The sequence below is a fragment of the Aulonocara stuartgranti genome, assembly GCF_965226115.1.
Source record: "Aulonocara stuartgranti genome assembly, chromosome: 5".
Lineage (NCBI taxonomy): Eukaryota > Metazoa > Chordata > Actinopteri > Cichliformes > Cichlidae > Aulonocara > Aulonocara stuartgranti.
In genome coordinates, this window is record NC_138943.1 from 16,735,391 (window position 1) to 16,758,739 (window position 23,349).

General features: G+C 40.4%; 1 protein-coding gene across 6 annotated transcripts in view; it reads right to left on the reverse strand.

Annotated features, from left to right (window-relative positions):
* kaznb (kazrin, periplakin interacting protein b) overlaps positions 1–23,349 on the reverse strand; it is a 70,807-nt gene that overhangs the window by 21,975 nt on the left and 25,483 nt on the right. For 5 of the 6 annotated variants that reach the window (XM_082533956.1, XM_082533955.1, XM_082533959.1 and 2 more), the window contains exon 2: positions 11,793–11,900. In XM_082533956.1, the coding sequence (XP_082390082.1) occupies positions 11,793–11,900 (108 nt within the window). Of the gene's footprint in view, positions 1–8,928; positions 9,313–11,792; positions 11,901–23,349 lie in introns of those variants that run through there. The other variant, XM_082533957.1, reaches the window with a different exon arrangement.

Genomic DNA, 23,349 nt, shown 5'->3' on the forward strand with positions numbered 1-23,349 from the left:
GGTGCTGGCTTTCTGCTGAAGTTTGCCAGTATAGATGTTTCTGAGGGGGGTTAGTGAAGTACCGATTGCCCGCTCTGCTGCCCTCACCACCTGCTGCAGTTTCCTCTTGTCCTCCGCGGTGCAGCAGTTGAACCAGAGTATGCAGCAGTAGGTCAGAAGGCTCTCGAAGGTGGAGCGGTAGAAGTTTACTAGCAGTCTTTGGGGTAATTGGGCCTGACGTAGTTTCCTGAGGAAGTACAGCCTTTGTTGTGCTTTCCCTTCCTGGTGGGAGATGTTAAAGTAAGGTCGGCCAAGATGTGGACTCCGAAAAATTTAAAGCTTTCTACCCTTTCTCCCTCCTCCCCATCAATGTAGAGGGTAGAGTGCTCAGATCGCTTTGTTCTTCTGAAGTCGATTACCATCTCCTTGGTCTTGGATGTGTTCAGATGCAGGTTGTTGTCATCAGACCATCGCTTCAGATGCTGAACCTCCTCTCTGTAGGCTGAATCATCGTTGTTGTCCATCAGTCCTATGACGGTGGTGTCATCAGCAAATTTTACAATGGTGTTACTGGTGTGGATTGGTGAACAGTCATGGGTGAAAAGTGAGTATAAGAGGGGACTAAGGACACACCCCTGTGGGACACCCACATTCAGAATGAGGGTGGAGGAGGTGTGCTCTCCCATTCTGACGTTCTGGGGTCTGTTGCTCAGGAAGTCCAATATCCAGCTGCACAGTGAGCTGCTGAGTCCTAAGTTGCTTAGTTTATTAACCAGTTTGTGGGGTTGAACTGTATTGAAGGCAGAGCTGGAGTCCACAAACAGCATTCTAACATAGGTGTTACGACTGTCCAGGTGTGTGAGGGCTGTGTGAAGAGCTGTTATTATTATTACGTCCTCTGTCGATATATCACAGTGTGTCAACATGTTTAAACAGAGCGTATTACAGGGAGAAAAACTGCAGCTTTTTTTCAATAATCAGAAAAACTGTAGAGCTTCAAGGCATTTTGTTTATTTCTGAAGATCATGCACTGTCTTTTTCCACTCAGTTGAGTCCCTTACTGTTGATGCACAGCTATAATATGATATCTGTAATGCAGCAAATGTGCAGGGAATTGGAGCTGAATGATGAAAACTGTAATGGCTTTCCAGAGAAAGCACTGAGAGATGTTCTGGTGTCGCATTGGAGGGGGCCTGGCTAATATATTGGGACATCAAAGCAGCCCCATTCAATGGCACATTTCTCAAAAGAAAAAGAAAAAAGAAGAAAAAAATTGACTATGCAGCGAATAATAAAGCAAGAAAACATATATCAAAGCTTTCTTTAAACCAAATTTTAAGCAATATGACAAGTGTTTACTGGGGATAAAAACACCTCACTGTAACAAAAAGCTATGTTGTCAGTGGCTGATATGAGCAGAGCTGTTTTAAACAACCACCAAAGTCTTTAAAACACTCCATTGCCCGTTGGGCATCTTTCTTTGCCTTTAGACAACAATTCTGATGGCAAAAGAGCCAAACGGGACAGGCCAAAAAAAAAAAAAAAAACCACTCCATAAAAGCCTCCTAATAAGCTCTTCTTTCCTAAGCTCTGCTTGTTGATAAACGTTACCTAGAATGAACTAATAGAAACATCAAAAACTTGTTTTCAAGACAGCAGTTGCTCGGAGGCTTTATGCAAAAAGAAAAACATTACATAAGTGTGTAGCTGCATTGCAGGTGATTGTGTTGACTCAAACAGAGTCCCTGAAGAAAGTGAACTAAAATGATTTCTTATGATTATTAATAATATAATTATAAAATGCGATGTAAACAGGAGTAAAAGACAAAAAAGACATAAGCACAAAGCAAAAACTCTGAAGGTAAATTTAAGCAGAAAAGCTCATTATTAGAGCCAAACAAAGCAAAGTAAATGAAAGAAACCACAAATTGTAACCTTTACATTTAAGCTTCAACTTCAGAAGAGCTAGAAGGGCTTAACCTGTGGATCTAAGCCTCTGACCTGGTTCACGGTGGAACACCTCACATCTAATAAGGTTAATTGGCAGCAGCTCAGTCACATAACTGGGTATAAATAGACCATTTGAAACAACCTGGAAAGACTGCATGAGCAAGTTTATAGTTTCAGAATAACATTTCTTCATGTAAAGTTGCAAAGATTTTGCAGTGCTATGTACTGCAAATGCTACGTCTGTGCATTTACGTAGCACAGATCTAACATACATGTCTTTGGACTGTAGGAGAAGGACGGAGCAACTGAAAGAAAACCCACACGCCCCGTGGATAACATGCAAACTCCACACACTAAGGGTCCAGCCGGGGTTTGAATCAGGAACCTTCTTCCTTTGTGGTGACAGCACTAACCACTGCACCAATGTGTAAAATGTTTAAAAGGGACAAGGCCAAAAGCCTACATTGAATGTCTGTGATCTTCTGATCCGTTCTAGATTGTTTGACGTCGGTGATGATATGGAGGTGCTGAACGCTATACACATATCTTTATCTATTCATCATTATGCTACCAATCCAACAATGTTTTTTTTTTTCTAAAGGAAGGCTTCTACCATGGTCTTGCTGAAATAAGTAAACTATATTCTGCCCATATTACAGCAGCCAGACTCCTTAACAAAAGGGTCTGGATGCTGAACTGCCCTCGTTGCAGCAGGGAGCTGTAAAATGACAAAAGAGGCCAATGGGGCTGCTGAAATCCCACATCTAGAATGGACAGGACAACATTGCAGTCTCTAAACTATAAAAATCGCTCAGTTCCTCTGAACTATAAATAGCATTGTTAAAGGAAGAATTTATGCAGTAAAGTAGCAATCGTCCAAGCAATCGTCCAAGCTTTTCCTGTATCATGTTATCAGCATCAAATTTAGGGGTGAAAAAGAGCTTTTCAGTTTCAATATTTAGTATTATTTTCAATGAAAGGCTTGAATTATTTGCACAGCAATGCCTCCTGTTTTAATTTATATTTATAGTGTCCTGAGTTTCTGAAAATGGTTGCACTTAGTGTGTGCAATTGAGCTTAAAGGTGGCTATTTCTATAGTAAATTATGAGAACAGGCGCACATGCCTGCTGAGCTCTGGCCTTCACTATTTATGGTATGAAGCTCGGGCAAGACTGACATGAGAGAAGACAACAGTGTGATTCAGCTCATACAAGTAACTGTGTAACCTTTAAAGGGAGGAAAAATACACCTTAAAAGCCATGCAAGGCATACAGTCAGTAACAAAACATTCATGTGACTTGCGTCACATTGCAAATAACTTTAGAGTGCTTCATCAGAGTGGTGATGCACAGATACACATGAGTATCTGAGTGACGTTACTAGTTTTCTTATGGTATCTCTGGCATCTGAAGAACCACTGGATGAAATCTTTACATACTTTTGTTTATGACTAATACTAGGTTGATTCCCATTAGCCTCAGCATATTTGGATAAACATAGGCGTGTTGGCCCCGTCAGTGCAAGTATGTCATCATGGTAGTGACAGATAAAAGGGGCCAAAGTGTGTGGTCTTGCAGCTGATTGCATAACTACAGATATATAAAATCAGGAAGTCAAGTTAAAAGAAAAAAAAACTCCAAAACAACACCTTCCTGTCAATTCCTTTCTCCCATTCAAATAATTCCATCCATCCATAAGATGAGAGCCATGGTACTTCCTGGAGAGGTGGCCATGCTACTACAGGCCCTACACACAGAAACAGACAATCATTCGAGGCCAACATGCATCTGCATCTTCCTTCTGTGGAGAAAAGCTGGAGTATCTTCAGAGAACCCACACAGACGCAAGGAAAACATGCAAACGCCACAGAGAGAGGCCCCCGGGTGGCCAGTGATTTGAATATAGGACCTTCTTTCTGTGAGACAACAGTGAAATCTACCATCACGCTGCCTCCTCCTTCCAATTCTGCATTGAACAAATGTCTGTTCAGATTAGTTTCTAGAAGTCTGAGCTTTTTTACAACTTCAGACAGAAAAACCAAACCATGTGTTTACAGATTTATTAAATGACTGTAACCAATCAGTTCCAAACCCATGCCTGACACAAGAGAAAGAGAAACGACTGAGAGTGAGAAGCTTCATAAGTAAATACATTCATTCTTTCAGGGGCACCCTGCTGAGTCAAATTAAGGGGAGGTTGGGTGGGTGGATGGCATAGGTACGCTGCACCGATTAGTGGCTTTTGTAAAATCATCAGCAAAACTATATTTAGCATCTTTATTGTCAACTTGTACTATGGGCACAGCAGGAACCTGTGTGGAAATGGATTGGAGATTGTATAGAGAGTGTGGGCAGCATTAAATCAGATTTGATATGCTTAAGCTACAAATAGCAGTAAAAGCACTGATGAGCTTCAAACCAGGAGATCAAAAAGATGTAAGCAAACACCTTATTTCTAATGCCCTGACACCCGGAGACTCTGAGCACTGTGCTGTTGCATCCTAAAAAGTCTCTGCACGTATGGGTCAGGTCCATTCCCCTGTCAGGCTATTACACCTGGCTTGTCTATAATACATCTGCGCATAAATAATGCATGCTACTGACTCTTTAACCTACCTGACAAAAGTATTTACCATTTAATCGATAATTCAACACGGTTATAGATAACAAATCCAGCTAATACATCAAAAATTCAAATATAAACATACAAAATGATTGTAGTTTTCTAAAATTTACTAACATAACATAAATTCAAATCATACATGATTCCAAACATTTTTTACAAATAAATAACTGCAAAGTGGGGTGTGCGGAATTATTCAGCCCTCTGAGTCAATACTTTGTAGAACCACCTTTTGCTAAAATTACAGCTGCCAGTCTTTTAGGGTTTGTCTCTACCAGCTTTGCACATCTAGAATATTCCAGCTGTTCACTTGAAAAGTTCGTTGTTGGGTGATTTATAGCTATGTTTATGATTGCTGTACTGATGAATGGTGAAATTTCACCCAGTGGGTTCATTACATTTAGCCAATTCTGAGCACACACGTCGCTCCTGTACATCTCTGATTTATCCCATTGCTTCTGTCAGTGTTGATTCCAGTGAAGCACAGTGCTTGACAGAAGACGCTGCTTTGTCACCAACATAGAAAGTCTCACGAGTCAGAGATTGATTTCTTTTTATGGGTCCACAGATCTGGTTTCATTTCATGTCTCTTACCCAGGGTTTGCATTTCGTGGCGATTCTTCTAGTTAGGGACACAACGTGTTCCCTTAATCATTGACAAGGACACAAGTCTGCTCTCCTTTCCTAGATAGCACTCCTGACATTTAGTGCAGTCATAAACGGGTGTTTGGCCTTTATGATTTTTTTTTCTGCAAGCAAACCGCAGTTTCTTTCTCTAGCTGACAGATTTTTTCCTTTTTTTTGGTTATTATTTACCTGGATTCTCAAACCTTTACTCCCAGCATTCAGAGACAATTCAACCTCAATTTAATCTCTGACCTGTGCATGATCTAATACTGAAACAATGCACAGCTTCCCAAAATAAAATTTGGATTCTGAACGTGCAACTACTCTTAAACAACTGCAATTTGTGTGCCGTTTACCCTTGTACCACAAAATGCTCAGTACAGCATTAAAAATGACCATACTAAACCAATCCTACTCAAATTAAATCTTAAACTTGGTACATTACTGTGCTGTAGAACCAGTATTTTATTTCAAGCCAAATGTGCAAAAACAAGGTCTGATGAATGAAAACAGTGTAAGTGTTAAGTTGCTTAGACTCTGGAATGAACATCTGTGCAAGTATACAGTATCTATCAGGAACAGTTCCTATTAATTAATTGCCTGGGGGGGAGGGGGTTACATTACAACTGAGGTCAGTGCAAGGATGCCAAGTGAAGATAGCTGTAATTGATTCACGTGTTTATAATGTGCAGATTAGGCACTCTGCCAAAGATGCTCCATTTGGAGGCTCCGAGAACTTGAAAGTAATTTAAATATTTTTAATATGGTCAAGAGATGCATCCGCCCTCGATGTCACTTGGAATTGGCATCCTTCCCTGTGCATTGGTTTTGTTTACATAAAGTGAATCATCCAGTGATTACTTAACCCTGCTGGCATGAAGGAACTGAAAAGGGCACTCCTTCAGTTTATGACAAAGGAATAAAACTGAAGTGACTGTACAGGGAATGTACTATTATCCAGCTTTCAGCTCAATCAATCAAAATGACTTCATCCCTCTAAAGCTAAACCATATATAACAATTTCCCCCTGTTCTAATGTGAGACACCGGAGAAGCCAATCAATCTGCTCAAGCTGTTTTCACTCAGATACATCTGCTTAGATATCAAGCACAAGCTCCTGTGGTAAAGCCACACAGGATTTAACAGATGCTACATAGTCAGGTTGCTATGATATTTCATACTGCATTTATTTTAAAGGCATAGTTTGACAGTTTGGGAAATACTCCTGTGTTCTTAACAAGAGAAGGATTAGAAGATCGATACCACGCTCATGTCAGTATTATAAATATGCAGCTCTGGAGAAAGGCCACAGGCCTGGAAGGAGAAAAATGGCTTGTCCAAGGAGAAGAAATGCTTTCAACTAGCACCTCTAAAAGGTCACCATTAGACACATCACATGTCTTTCCTTGTTTTTTTTTTAAATTGTGGTTTTATAGAAGGATTTTACAGTCAAGAAACAGTTTGGCAAACTAAAATTGTTTAATGAACTGAGGTGTTTACCATCAAATTGTAAAGTCACCATCATGCCACCATGTTAGTATCTGAAACAAAGCAACCAGAAGCCATCAAATACTTTGTCAACTCACTTAAGTCCCAATCATAAATGGACTTGTGCATATCAACAAACTATGAATCCTGAAGAAGAAAAGAAAATACTGAAAATGAGTCTGAGGTTGGGTTCATGATGTCAATCGCTGAAGAAGAAAATGGCGAACAACCCTCAGTTTGAATCTGCAGACAAGCCTTAACATCTGCTAGGAACAACAGGATCTAGTCCGTGCAGAACTGGAAATCCACGTGTTTTGATACACAGTGTCCCTCATGTCCTGGAGCATGCCTGAATAATCTCACAAACTGCAGGTGGCGCCTGCTGGGCTGCAGCTTATGTGTGTAACGTTAAAAGCCTTACTCAAGTTTAAATCATGTAAAACACTGCAAAAACTACCCGTTCTGTACTCGTTAACTGTTGCACTTGTTGAGATGCTGAAAGCAATAACGGCCTGTGATTAGCTCAGGGTAGTTACAGCTCACAGGGAGATCAAACAGAAACAGGATCGAAGAAATCAGAAAACAAAACAAACAAACTTGACTTTATATGTAAAGATGTGCCACACGCTGTGTGTAACGGCCTCGGTGAATAACTTCACGACAGCGCAGTGAGTGGGACGGCAACAGCAAAAGAACAATCTGTGCGTTGCAGTGCAGTCGGTCAAACTCATTGTCTTTCAAATTTCTGAGCGGTGACCTCAGGCTTCAGCAAACATGAGCTCCTGTACGAGTCATGCAACACACTGTGGGATGAAACTCATCTCTATTGATTCATAAACAACCACAACAAGTCCATCTGAATGTGTAGACAGACACAGACACACACCCACAGCAGCATCAAAGAAACCTTTTCATGGCATCTAGGAAAAGATTCTCCATAGCAGAAGATCTTCTCATTTTCCATCAAACATAACGCATCTTAATTCTTCAGTTTTCTGGATAATACAGTGCGTCTGCTTCCTAAATGAATCCAAACACAACGGCCAACATAGCTCTTAGATTATAGGCCAGCTTCATTATGTCTGCTGAGCTACTAAACTCCTTTATACCGAACATGAATTTGATGAAACATCACAGTTCATGCACAATGTAAAAGATTAAAAGATCATCCATATAAACGTGTCATACAGTATGTAGGTCACTTTTACTTAAGTAAAATAAATAATCCTGGGATATGGAATAGATTTAAATTAATCAGCTTTTATAGTGGAGGGAAAAGGCATGTGGTTATGAGTATTAAAAAAATGAACCACAGTCAGATCAAAAAGTAAGACTTATAATAACACAGTATTGGGGAAAAACATCAGTTTTATAACAATGTGACTTCAGTAATTCTAACAGCATTTCATGGCATATAATTAATATATCAAAAATATTTGTAATATTTTGCCATGAGAACCACTTCAATATCACAGCTGGCAAGAAGAGAAGCTTGGTTCGATTACTTAATATTAGAGCAGGTGAAATCAGTCAATTGATTTATGATCTGATTGTCAAAACCTAACTGAGCTGATTAACTGTTTACTGTAACTTTTAATTTTAACTACTTAAAAAAACACATTTTTTCTGCACATTCAAATGTGTATTCTGCTACAGTGAATTCACTAGCTTTCCGTTTGTTCTAGAAAACAATTAGGATTAACCTAGCAAATATTATAATGATCGATCATGAATAAAGGGGCCAATTAATCGAGCATTAAAGCAATCCGAGGCGCAGTGGAGATGTCTTTTTTTTTTTTTATAAACTAATGACATTGTTTTAAATAAATCTATAGTCTACCTGTCAAATAAATGTACAAAGTCCACGCTTTACATCGGGACAATAAGTAGGCGCCTAAGTTAAATCAGGCATGTACCAAATAAAAACGCCTGAGTCAAATGTAGCGTGTCCTACAGCAGCGCTTGTTACACTGCATCACAAATCATTTCAGTCTCAAACGTGAAATTTCAGAAATTAATAAGCTTTGTTGTAACTTTTATATTCCTATTATGTAATCAGTCCAGGCAAGCACACGCATTAGGACACGAACAGTAAACCCACTCACTCACCCTCTCTCTCTCTCTCTCTCTCTCTCTCTCACACACACACACACACACACACACACACACACACACACACACACACACACACACACACACACACACACACACACACACACACACAGTCTTTTTTCACCGTCTATTTTCTATTGATCACTCACCGGCCTTCCCCTCCTCTTTCTCGGACCTCATGTCCTTCTCGGCACAGGCTATGCTCGGCTCCACTGTCAGCCTCGGTGTGAGCTCTCATAGCAGATTAAAAAAATAATAATTAAACGCACACCTATGCGTCCCGGCCAGTGCACACACAGACCATTCAAACCTCACATACAAACACACACACGCACACTGCGCTGCCGGTCCGGCCGCTCCCAGCTCTGCTTTCTGTGGCTCCACCCAAACAGGTTACCAGGAAGTCATCCCCTGAGAGAAACTCGCTACCTTTCCTGCCCCCTTTCGTACCAAACGAGCCTCTTTCTCTGTGTACCTGCGTAACGAGGTGTCCACGGGCAACTAGGACAACATTCACCCACGCCCACTACCGCTTTTCATCCCCCCCTCCTACCTTCCGCCTCCTACACACGTGTGGGAGGGTGGAGGGGGCGGGGAATACAAACTGCACCAAGGCCCTCAGGTAATGAGCCAGGTGAGTCAGTGGCGTTCTCACCCCACCTGATGGCCGAGAACACTGTGAAGCGTGTGCTTTTACACTCCACCAGCTGAACGCAAGAGGATACACCCCTCTGTGAAAGCTATGCACTCTCTGTGGGCCTCTACATGAGTGTACAGTGCTCACTTCCTGGATGCGAATGTGTGTTTTGGCCATAGGAAGGAAAACAAATCCCCCTCCAAACACAGCCAATTAAACTTCAGTATAAAGCGCTTTAAAGAGGAGGAAAAAGGACCACAACAGTGGCGAATTACTTCAAACTAAACAGCCTTACCTCTTCACAGTGAGATTAGAACATTAGTATGAGCAATGCACCTTATCATTAACCCTCTGGGGATGGGGTTGGTCTTTGCCCAGTGCTGAGTAAGGACAGACTGTGCCACGTTAGATAGGAACTGGGATGTGTTTGAACAGATTAATAATAAATAAGGTGAAGGCTGGTCCAGTTTTCTTCTCGAGCCTCTTCAGGCTCAAAACCCAAAGGCAGGTACAGTGAGGTGATTTGAAGAAAAGAGACAGGACTGTACCTGAATTAATTCAGCCTAAAGGGCCCACTTAGATAGAAACCTTTCTTTTCTTTTCTTTTTTTAAGTTTATGAGCACCTGAGCAACATAACTAGCATACTAAAGTGTAAGCATAATATATTTGTGTGTGTAGGAGTGTTTGTATGTCACAGAAACTTCAGTTAAATCTCTTGCATGTAAAGATGTGACAGCAGTTCAGAGCAGCTGCGCCGTTTGTCCCGGCTGTCAGAGGTTGATGCTTAGCTTTTTAACTCCGTCCAAAGATCAAATGTGGTCTAACCAGATACTTGTCACATGAGGCAATGGATCTGTCAGTCACGCACTGACACCTCAAGGATTACTGCCAGGCTCATTTTCTCTGTCCGATCACAGCCCAGAGTAAAGATTGCAACAGTAACTCTTCATTGGCAGTTATTGTAAGACATCAAAAAGAAGGAGATTTATCTCGTTGTAGAGAAAGGCAGATGCTGCAAATGCTTTGGGTTTAGGGTATGGCCTGCATCATAAATCCTTGATTTAGTTTATTAGAACTTTTGAATGATTCAATCTAATAATAATGTAATTATATTCACTTAGATTAATATTTGAACCTTTCTATATCTGTTTTCTTTGTCTTTATTTAAATAGATACTTTTTTTCGTCAAATGTAGCACTTCATAAATCTAAAGTCATGGTGCAACTACACCAAATTTTATTCACAGTATTGCTTTTATTCTGACACCTCTTCAGTCTGAAATTTTCCACTCCTCTGTGCCCTTATTCTTCAGCTCAACTCCCTGTATCACTATGCCATTCATTTGCTTTGCTAACATTAAAGCAAGAAGAAATCCTAAAAGCCTTCTTTTTCTACCCTCCACTCTCCTCTGCTGTATTGCTCTCCCTTCTCTCAGCAGAGAACGGTTGACCTGTCAGTCTGCATTATCAGCACTGGGGAGTGCTGATAGAGAGTTAGGATGAAGTGGGATTAAAATATTAGCTTGCCTACAGAGAGTACAGGCTGTATAAAAAAAGGAGGAAAGGAAGAAAACTCAAAACAACAATAGGCAGTGGGAGAAGCAGGAGAATGAGTGGCCGAGGTCACTAGAGCCGGTGCTCATTGTCGATGGAAATGACATCAGACTTGTCGAACAGCAACCGAGCATGTTCTTCCAGCTTTGAGGCTTTAGACTTGGAAGAAAAGACCTGAATTACAATTACAGTGCAGACTTTCTGGTTTGAGAACAAGCGCGGACAATAGTAGTCATTAGAATGAGAAACACTAACGGACACAAGCAACAATGGACATACAATCAATTGACCTCATGATCGATACCTTTTGTGCCACGGATACACACTGGTCACTTTGACTGCTGCACTTCAGAAACTGACAGAGGCTATTATCCTGAGCTGCACACTGACAGCAGTGATTGGAGGAGGTAAGTGGCCACACAGCCCTGCAATAACTGCATGCTGCATTGTAACTCTAGCGCAATAAACATCAATATAGTTCCATTCAGATTAAAGCGGTTTGCAGAGTGAAATGTTTTTCTCTGAGAATCAATCGAGTCTCCCAATTTGGTGTCAGCACTTCTGTGTCTTGCATTGGGAAACAAAACACGTTATTTAGCTGCGATAAATCAAAGGCTGTAATGGATGGTAAAGCCCTCGTCGTCAGGCACCAAGTGCTGTTATCTGACTGTTCTCACCACCCTCTAGCCTGTGCAGCCTTTTGCTCAGCTTTAACCCCCCATTGCACCCACAAGTCAAGCTGACAGCTCTGTGTCTGTCTTCACCATGCTCACTTCTTGCTGTCACCAAGGCAACATCTTGTCTTTTGGAGCGCCGCAGTACCTTTGCCTAGCGAGCAGTCTGGTGTGCCAAAGTCCATCAGGCTGGATATTTCTGTTGGGTAGCACATGTCTGTCACCACTGTCTTCTGCCTGTGACGCATGGATGGATCTGTAGGAGAAAGAGATGAAGTTAGATTTTACTGAAATGGATCAATCAAAAACAAAAAAGAAGAGCTGTATGGCTCTTGTTCTGGAGCGCACACACACACGCAGAGCAGGCATCAAAGCACAAATGTGAGGAGCTGGGGTCGAGGTGGGTTGCAAAGTGGCTTGCCAAACAGATGTAAGTATTTTAAATAAACTCAAATACCGCCTCTTTTATGAAATTTGATATTGGAAAGTCATAGTACTTTACCATGCAGCTGCTGATAATTTGCTGTTATCATCCCAACTGCTGGGATTGTGTTAAGCTCAAATTTTGGACATTTTCATTTTTCACGTGCAAAACTTTATCCTACACAGTTAAGCACATTTACACCAACAGCCAATTTAGAAATAACAATTAACCTAACATGCATGTCTTTGTTCTGTGGGAGGAAGCCTGCAGGAAACCTACACAGTCAGAGGAGATCAAATTCCATAGAAAAAAGGCCCAGAGATTAGGAAATTTAAACCCTTTCTTGATGTGGGATGTCAAAGCTAACCAACGCTCCTCCGTGCCACCCATGCCGTTTTTAGTCAGCAAAACTCTCTGCTATAAAATGTTGATGTAACGCTGTGTGACTGCCTGTTAAATCAGGGAATGCAATCTGACGTCTGAATTTTACACATGTAAAAAATACGAGTCTCTCTCTTACAGATCACTGCAGTTGGGATCCACAAAGCAATTACACCACAGAATGAGTATCAGTAATGATGCATGGTCGTTGAATTAATACTAAAATTCCACCACCCCCTGCCTATCTGAGTAAGGCCAGAAGACACTGTGCCTGTGCAATGATCTTTTGTGCTCCATACATTGATAAAAGGTTAATGGAACTGCTCAAGGAGGACTCCTGTGAATTGCAGTGAAAGAGACCCATCTGCTCATCATTCCTCCCCTTTTCAAAGAAAAATGGTTTGAGGGAGCACATGTTTGTTTTTAAGTCATCAAAATTCTCCAGTTCACTGCCTTTCTCCCAGCTTCTTCTTCCTTTTTTTTTCCTGGTCCACCTCTGGTGTCTAAAGCATGAAATAAAATGACAATGATTATGGGAGTCAGCAATATCCTCACTGTACCAGGGAGTGATTAAGTAGAGCATGATGGTGGGCTTATGATCCCACAGTCGGTTTAATATCTTTAAACCTGCTTACCTTATACATTCTATGGGGCTATGAATATAGGTTCTCCTCTCAGATACAGAGACATACAAATGCATTTTCTAAATTTCGACATTTTCCTTCAGTACAGCAATAACTGTCTACCCTCAGGTGCCTTCTACAGTAGAACCACGTGCACATCCACTCTTCTTCAATAATGATCTCACTCTTTCCCTCCTAATCTGCATATTTTGACAGTTTTAATTTCACAACCCTATAGTATTTATCTGCATTATTGACCTTCCCCTCCATTCTCCCCCTCCTCCATCCCCCTGACCCGTCAATAACAGTTTAGGTGTTGTTAAGCTGACCTTTTCTTTGATTTTTAATATGGAGATTGGAGAGCAGGCGGGCTCATGCTCGACCGCTCTTACCACAAACATTAATGAGAGGGATAGATAGAGGGAAAAGATGAAGCTGCTGGCGATGAGACAAATGTCATGCTGTCGTGATTTGGTGCTAAATAAATAAAATTGAATTGAATTATTAAATGGATTTTTCAGAAATGTGGTCTTTCCTTCCTGTGACAGGACAAACAGATGGCACGCAGCTGTGTAGTGGGCCATTGTACGACATTAAGAGTATTTTGACTATAGACACTATAACTGTTTTGCTCCCAACTGACAGAGTGAGGCACCACTTTTGACAGAGTGATCTATGTGTTTTTAAAACACTTTTATTCCTGTGGCAGTTTGATGTTGCACAAGAGGTTTAAATTGTGAGATTGAGGATCGTCGAGATGCATTTTTAAGAAGCCCAGTTTTTCATAAATGTGTTTTGCCGGTGTTGGAGGCGCGCAGATGAAAGCTGAGTGACAGTACGGCATTACACAAATGTGGTTCAAAAAACATTTTGATTGGTTATATGCAAACAACGTCTCTTTCTACTGAGATGAATTGTTAAGGGCACACCTACAGGTACAGATGCACTATTACAAACTAAAGCCAAAATATATATATATGAAATGCAAATTGTTTTCTTTTATGCATTATTTACCTTCTATTAGAAAGCATCCACAAAGCAAACCCATAATACTTCAGCAGAAAATTTGCATTTTTATTTCCTATTAAGTCAAAAGTTATATTGAGTTCTTTAAAAATGTAAGAGCCTTCTTTGCAGCGGGGGAAGCACAGCATTACAATGGACTCAGGAACAGCTAATTATTAATGAGAATATGAGGCGGTGAGTTTGAGAGTCAGAGGAGCTATTCAAACATGTGACCCAACTTTCCCTCTTAGTGAACACTCAGCTTTTGGAGCCATAATGGCATTAACAGTACATGATAGAAAGAGTCAACGCTCAGCAGGAGCCAGCGTAGGTACTGAAGCAGAATGAGAAGACAACTACCATCAGTTTCGAGAGAGCCCACCTTCAGCTAACCTTTAATTATTCTGGCAGTCACTCGATCATGTGGCAGATGCATTTATTCCTGTATCAATCAGTGCACCGGAAAGGAAATAAGAGCTATTAGCATGTAGCTACTGTGGAATACCAACACCCTAAAATACTGTCCTGCTGAGTTCAGACACACAGATCTGTTTTATTATTGCCGGTGACTGACACAAACATGTACGGGCACCACTTGCAGTAATTTATAATGAGCGGAAACACAAGCTGTTGATTGTGTGCAAAGTGGGGCAGAGTTTAAGAGGTGAGTGACTGATCAGTCGCTCATAGAGAACAGAAGCTCATTGTAATGTTTACTGTTTTCACACATTCTCCCTGAAAGGCTTTATGGTCTTTGTTAAGGCAGATGAGTTGCAATCCTAAACAGAGGTTGTCGTGCAGTTTAAATTACAATAATTCAATGCCTCTTTATACATAGTGAGGGGATTTTTTTGTTTTGAGCTGCTCATTTTTACTCTGCACATGTACTCTACTCTTTATAAAAAGAAAGTATTAAGGAAATCCCTTTCATGTTAAGTAACGCTAGACCAGAACAAAAATGTTCAGGAGATATGAGATTACATGTTTTATGTGCAAAATGAATCAGTAATACAACAAACAAGTACTGACAATCAGCGCAAAATTACCTATAGTAATGAACTAGTATCTAGTATTCTTGTTTTATCCACACTTGTCACATTTAAAGGCTATCCAAACCTACATAACCCTATGTGAAAATGTGAAAATCCTCCCTAAACCTCATAGCATGTTGTGCCGCCCTTGGCACCAAAAATTGTAATGAGTGTTTCTGAGAAATGGCAATGAGTCTTTCTCATAAGAGTGGAGGAATTTTGGCTCCCTCTTCTTTGTAGGATTGTTCTTATTCAGCCACATTAAAGGGTTTTTCAGCATGAACAGCCTGTTTAAGGTCACACCATCTCAATCTGATTTGAGTCCGGCTTTTGACTTAGACCCACCAAAATCTTAATTTTATTTTATTTTTTTTAGCCATTCAGTGGTGAACTTGTCATGCTGCATAACCCAAGTGAGTTTGAGCTTTGTAACCCTTTCAAAACTGATAGATAGACTTTATTTCTCTGCCATTTTTGTGTCGTTCTGTTGCGTTTTGGACATTTTAGCCTGCTTCACTTTGTCAGACAGGTTCTGCTTAAGTGATTCAGCAGTACTGACAGTAATCAGGCGTGGGTGTGGCTAGAAAAATTAGACCCAGCTTTCCAAAGTAATGTGCTTAATCACATTTAATTCATGATTTCACAAGGGGACAGGTACTTTTTCACATAGGGCCAAGTACGATTGGGTAGATTTTTTCCCCTAATTTTGTATGTACTTCGTGATCTGAACTATCTAACTGTGACAAAAATGCTGTTTTCTATAGATGTGGTGGCAATATTGTTATCAATAACATATTTTGGCCACAATAATTTAGCAAGAATCGGATATAGAATCTGTAACACAATGTGAAGAACCTCAAGCAGTATTTAAATGAAAATTCACCACCATGCAGGCTTTGAATACATTAGCAAAGCTGAATGAAATGAAGCCTTTTGGATTTCTAACCTCTGGCATCGTACTGAGCCAGAAAAACCCCGCCTGGTTACATAAGACAACAGGATTGAAGTCGGATATTTAGTGTTTGAATATTTCACAAGGGAGACTGGTCATCCCTCACCTCAGTGCTCACGGGTCCCTACTGGTATCATCAGGCACAGACACACAGAGTGCTTCCAAATCCCAGTGTACAGAACACTGAAGTGACACTCCCGCGGCACCGTGCACCTCCACTGTTAGGTATCATTAACAGCCTCTGACACAGATAGCAGTGAGAAATTGAAAATAAATCACTTTTATGATGGAACCAAATGAAATAAGGAAATGACTGAAAAAATACTCAAAAAAACAAAACAAGAGAAGAGTGAAGAGTTCATAAACTCAGGCTGTAAACATGTCAAATAGTTATATGACAACACTGAAATTCTTCCAGGAAAAGTTGACTTAGTATTCAACACAGTCGTCGCCTTATAAGAAAAGCAACTGAAAGATTTCTCTGGGGATTAAAACTGAAACTGCATGCTATATACTGAAGGTTGAGCTGTCACATCTCTATTATACAACCCCAACATGTAGCCAAACCACTGAAGCAAAATGCCATTCCTCTAATGTTTTTTTCTTTGCCCGGAGCTGAAAACTTACTGTCTATTAATCTGTGTTTATAATAATCCGTGACACAGTGAATCAATACTCCTGGCACTCAAATAACAGAGGCCTGAAAGGCTGCTCCAAGGCTGCTGTGATCCATAGCCTCTGGATGCTGTCTGTGAGTTGCCATTAAGCCTGCAACAGCAGCCTGCCCTGAGGAAACATGGGCGAAAAAGCCCCTTCAGGGACACATCAATTACATCAATGAGGAGAAATTGCCTGGGGAAGATGAGCGTCCAGGGTTACCGGTGTTATGAGCGGTGTTGCTCATCTTAGACGTCTGCAGGTTTGTTGCGTTTTGTTCACTCTAATGATGTCTGTGTGCAAGGACAGAGTCAAGAAAAGTGTGCTGTCTCCAAAATTTCACAAACCCCTTTCACTAACGTTGAACTGGAACTCCTTTTTTCAGCGCAGGGATTGACAGGGAGATTTATTCCACAATATAACACACAAATGTTTCCATACCATTGAGAAATTGTTGCTATCCCTTTAATATCTCAGCATGTAGCAGCCCATCGTGGCTAATGCTGCACATCATTGCAGTTTTATAGCGGTTGTACATTTTTGCATCATTGTGATAAAGTTTAATGATCTGTTGGTTACAGTATTTAAATCACTGTGGCAGATAAAACATCTGAACATTTCCATCTGCTTATTTTATCTAGTTTATGAGACTGTAAAAAAAAATACAGCCACTTTTCTCTGAAGTAGTGAACAAATGATTCGTAATCCATATTTGATATCTTAAAAAAGGAATCCCTCTTAGGATAAGAAACAGAGACCTTCACCTATTTTCCAAAAAAGGACCTGCAGCCAGAAAAAACCCACTGAAATCATAAATCCTTTTCTGAGCCTTTTCTCCTCTCCGACTGTATTTTGTAGGGTTGTTTACTCTAATTTCCTGTAGTCCTAACAACTCATTACCATCAAAATAAGAAATGTGTGCACTCCACAATGAGGGCTTAAGCAGAGTCGACAAAGACATATGAATGAGCTTCTTTTGAATTACCAATGCAGTACCAATTGCCACACCTGCTCACAACAATATCAGCATTTCAGTGCTCAACCCTGTAATTAAAATGAGCTGTGCTGTTATGTCGAAACCAAAACAGCTGAAGGGCTCAGGAGAACGGAAAGTACCTCAGTTCATTATTCATGACAGTACCATCAGGAAAACAAGGTTATGGGATGATACCTAACCTTGGAGTCACTATGGGATGATTTACAGTAGTTGTGCATCATTCAGTAGTAACGCTGGCTGATGAATAATCACCGCGGAGCTGACCTGCCAAACTGGAATAGCAGGAGACTAGAGCTTAATGACAAGCAGTGACAAAAAAGAAATAAATAAATGAATCCCATCATCCTTCATGATAGCTACAGATGAAGGCATAGGATGGATAGATGACGGTCCATCAAACATTTGTAATAATACTGCAGTATTATTGTGGTGCAGCCAGTGAAAAATGAGGAATTCATTATGGTGTAGATAATGAAAGTGATGTGAACCCATAAACACTCAGTAGAATAGTGTTTAATCCATGACAGACTTTCTGAAGAGGAGGATCCAGTGCTTAAGGTTCAGTTGGATTAGTCAGGATCTGACATGGGTCTATCCTCTGTGACCACAAACAAGAACAAACTCTGAATTCCAGGGTTTTCCCCACAATACAGCTGGATAAATGAGATGAATTCTCATCTAAATAAAAACATTAATATCCTTTGGACACAACAGACGAATGGAAGAACACAATGACACATGCAAGAGTTTCCTCTCATGCAAACATGCTCAGAATCACATGTGAGCTTGTACACACACACACACACACACACACACACACACACACACACACACACACACACACACACACTGTATGGCTCATCTGACTCTTTGGGCCACAGCTGGCCATTGCAGGGCATCATCCGCCCTGCCATAACCCAAAGGCTTTGCTGGACTAGGAAAGCTAGATGAGGACGGATTTAAAGTGAAGATTAAGCAGGAAAATCTGCCTGGAAGAAATCCAACGCTGACACAACTTAAAAAATATATAAAAAATTCCTCCTATTCCTTGTGCCAATGCCTTCTGATCGCGACAGCTGGCCAGGATTGGCTTGGGAACATTTGGAAAATATGAGACTTATTTTACTTCCCTCTCCCCATAGGCTTAAGCTTGAGTAAAAAAACAAATCTCATATGTAATCTTGCCACACTACCTATCCCAGCTCCTACAGGAATGAGAAAGAAGAAAGGCTACCATCAAAATATTCATATTTCTTTTTAAGTAAACAGGTTATTTTTCCATACTGGTCAATCCAACCAAAGGCTAAACTATCAAAACCTCTGCTTGTAAGTTATAGATGAGTTTGTGAGAAAAAATGAAAACCAAAACGAACAAATGAATCAAAAAGATGAGAAAAGGTGACAGATTGAAGGGCTTTGCTGCAAGACCAGAGCATCTTCTGCAGAGGAAACCACTGCAGCTCTTCAGTCTATTCAGTCTGAATAATACAACACAGTAGCATAGCACTTGGAGGCTGTGTTTGGTGTGAAACACAGAGAGATTTTGTATTAGAGTTGCTACAGTATAATAGCTCTAGTAGTATGTGATGCATAGTACTGACCAAAATAAGCACAGGCTAAATTTGGGAATAATACAACTGAGACTGCAATGTTCACTGGGCCCAGACAAGCTGAGTACTGATGCAAGGATGGAGATCACCCACAGTGATACAGAACACTGTAGCCAACCAGTCAATGAAGAAAGTCCACAAAGAGAATTGAATATATCCTCCAACTTACAACAACTCAGCTAACCCCAGTTTAAACAAAGCAGCTGCAGCTATGCTGGGGCAAAAATAAAAGTCATATCTGACGGCAACATGTTTTATTGATTTAAAAAAAATGTTATTGTGATGCGAAATATCTTGCTCTTGTTATAAACAAAGCTTGCCTGCTACAGTTGCCATGCCTGTCTATTATAGTTGCTAATTGCACGAGAAAAGCGGAGAGAACACAAACCATGCTGTGCTCCTGGCACCAAGCATAATATGAAAAAAGCCCAGTAAGCCACAAGTGGTTTTTTTTTTGTTGTTTTTTTTTGCTATCTTGGAACCAACAACAAAGTCTAGAGCTATTAGTCAAACTGTGCTCTCTTGCTGTAATGATCCTCAAATCGGCAAGCACACAATGATTCTGGGAACCTGACAGATGAGAAAAACAAGCATTTATGACAATGACATTTAACAGCAGGTCTTTTGTCTTTGGGTCTTTTTTGGGGATAGAAGTTATTGTAGATTCTCAAGACTCTTGAGATGAATGTGTGCTATTAAATTGACTTCATTTCACTTTAATTAAAGGAGATTTTACAAATCTGTCTTGCAGTGATACACGGGTGCCCATTTGGAGACCAAAAAAGGTATTGTTTGCTGTAATCATTTCTCTTGCTAAATATTAAGATAGCACCCAAAACTTTATCTGAAGCAAACTCAAGGCTGTATCAGTTTTTAAAAACCATGCTGATATCCTCGGAGTTCAAAATGTTTTTGTACAAAATATCCTCTTTGTGCCTTTCTCTATAGTAGTGAAAGAGCTATAACAAACATGCACTTACAGGTACACCTCGACAGTACTGGGTTGGCCCCCTTTTTACCTTGGTGTAGATTCATAAAGGTGCTCAAAAAATATCTCAGAGATTTTGACCCTTATTGACATGATAGCATCACACAAATGCTGCAGTTTTTGATGTGAATCTTTCATTTCACATCCCAAAGGTGCTCTGCTGGATTGAAATTTGGTGGATGTGGAGAAGGTTGTTTTTTTTTTTTAAACATTGTGCTTAATTGTGCTGGGAGCAGCAATCAGAAGACGGGTACACTGTTATCATAAAGGGATGGATATGTTCCTGAAAATACTCAGCTAGGCTGTGGTGTTTAAAGGCTGCTCGGTTGGTACACTTTAACATTACACCACCACCGCTACCAACAGCCTATAAGGCTAAATCACCTTTCTTCTCCATTCTGATGTTTGGTTTGAGCTTCAGCAGGTCCTCTTGGCCAGGTCGACATGCCTAAATGCAAAGATTTGCTTCCATGTGACTGACTAATCAGACATTTGTATTAATGAGCAGCTGAATGTGAATCCCTGAGAATCGGGCTGATGAGCCTATGGTCTACTTTTTTTTAAAAACAGACCCAAAAAAACTGTAAGTAGTATCCTAGAAGAAACTTAAATGATTAACACAGGAGCCCTTCACATTAATTCATTTGAACCATAATGATATCTAAAAAAGGGACGCATGAGTGTGAGAAACAGAAATAGAAAAGTCACTCTATTATTGTTGGTGGATGAAATACTGCATATTATACAGCATTACATCCCTCTGGTGTGGTGATGGATTACACAGTGTACTGGCAAGTTTTACTGTAATGGTGAAACATTCAGCAAATGAAAAATGACCCAGTAAGCTATCCACACCATGACTTCTACTCACAGCTAGTGTTAAAATGGATGCTAAAGTCTTTAAGGTCATTGCCTTCTTCTTGCAGTGCCTTACAGTTCAATAAGAGCCTGAATCAGCTTTTTGCTCAGCAGTATGCAGCGCTCAGAATGAGTAATGTCTCAGCACAGGCCCAATCTAAAGAAGGGAGCTGACCACTTTCTTACGCCCTTTCCTACAACATCAAAGAACAGCAAAGAGTTCCTGTATAGCAAAGTATCCACACTCGATCCTCTCCTCTCTGTCAGTGCAGCAGCCCCCATGAGACTATAATTAGCTGAATGGCAGTAGAAGAGCTAATTAGCATCCCAGCTAAGTTTTACAACTTAACCACAAAGCTTCAAGCACAAGTCACACACACCACAAACCGGGTGTCTCTTCCTGGCACAGTGCATGTCTACCAATTACTGAAGATTTCCATACCTGCAGCTACAGTGTAAACACTTGGTAATTAATAAAGGTGACCTCCACAGTCAGGGTTGTAGAGATTTGTTTTTGTTTTGGGGTTTTTTTTTGGTGAAATAATGTTCTCCTTTTCTATGTAAACATAATCTGTTTCAGGTAGTTAAATAAGTCAGACATCTTCCTTTTATGAAAGTACCTTATATTCAAAAATATTTTGTGGAACACACAAAATGAATATATGCTTGGTTACTTTTACAATTATTTCTGCTAACAGCCAAAGGCTGAATATTAGACATAAATGATCAGTGAGGGAAGAAATTATACTGAAATCTGTTTTGTGTTTTACGTTACTCTATTTACTTAAAAATAACTCATGAGCAGTGAGTTATGTGACATTTAACTGCACTTCAGATTTCTTTTTGTGTCCTTATCTGCACTTTGGCTAATGAACAACTACATTTTCAAGATATCACAATGATAAATGACACAGGTTGATGACATGCCTCTGATCCCATTTTTTTAAAAAATATCTGTATTGTAGCATCACAAATCACCACAGGTTATTTGCACAAGTTGACATGCCTCATAACACCACGTCAGTCATTGTGACATTCAGTCATGTGGAAAAAGAAAGCTCCCCAGGACTTTATGCAGAGAAAAACTAAAAACACTCCATGATTCAGTAGATTGTAAAATCACCTTAAGCAGAAGTAACTTGAAGTAATTGTTTTCTGAATAATTTTATTAGACTATCACATAATTATTTTGGCGGACTCTTCTTTATATTGTTGCTTCAGTTCGTTGAGGCATTATTTATACACAGCTCTCTTAAGGTGCCACCACAGCATTTCAGTCAGGTTAGGGTCTGGACTTTGACTGGACCATTGTGGCTCCTTGATTCTTTTTGTGTTGAGTGATTCTGGTGTAGATTTGTTGCTGTGCTTGGGATCATTGTCCTGTTGCATGACCCAATTTCAGCCCAGCTTTAGCTGCCAAACAGATGGCCTTACATTGACGAGAATACTTTGGTATAAAAAAAGAGTTCGTGGTTGACTCAGTGACTGCAAAGTGTCCTGCAGCTCCAAAACGAGCCCAAATCATCACCCCTCCACCGTGCTTCACGGTTGGTATGAGGTGTTTGTGCTGATAAGCTGTGTTTGGTTTTCAACAAACACAGTGCTATGCATCACAGCCAGATCTCTTCCCTTTGGTCTCAAAGGACATTGTTCCAAAAGTCTTGCTGTTTTGTTTTTTCTGCGAACAGGTCCAATCGAGCTGTACTTGTTCAGTCTTTTTCTAACTGTACTGTCATGAACTTTAACAGCCTGTAGAGTCTGACATGTAGGCTCTTGGGTTTTTGGAGTTTCTCTGATTTATTGCACGCTCTAGCCTTGAGGCAAATTTGCTGGAATGTCCACTCCTGGAAAGATTGACATCTGTCTCAAATGTTTTCCACTAGTGAATAATTTTTCTCAGTGTAGAATAATGAACTTCAGATTGTTTGGAAGTGGCCTTATGACCCTCCCCAGATTATTGGGCAGCAGCAACCATTTCTCTAAGAGCACTGAGGATGTCTTTCTTACTTGGCATTATGTTAACATACACCTGAATGCTCCAGACCAACAAACTGTCAAAACGTCTACGTTTATAGAACTGAATGCTGTAGATCAGCGGTCCCCAACCCCCGGGCCTCAGACCGGTACCGGTCCGTGAGTCGTTTGGTACCGGGCTGCGAGAGTTGAGGCTCAGGTGTGA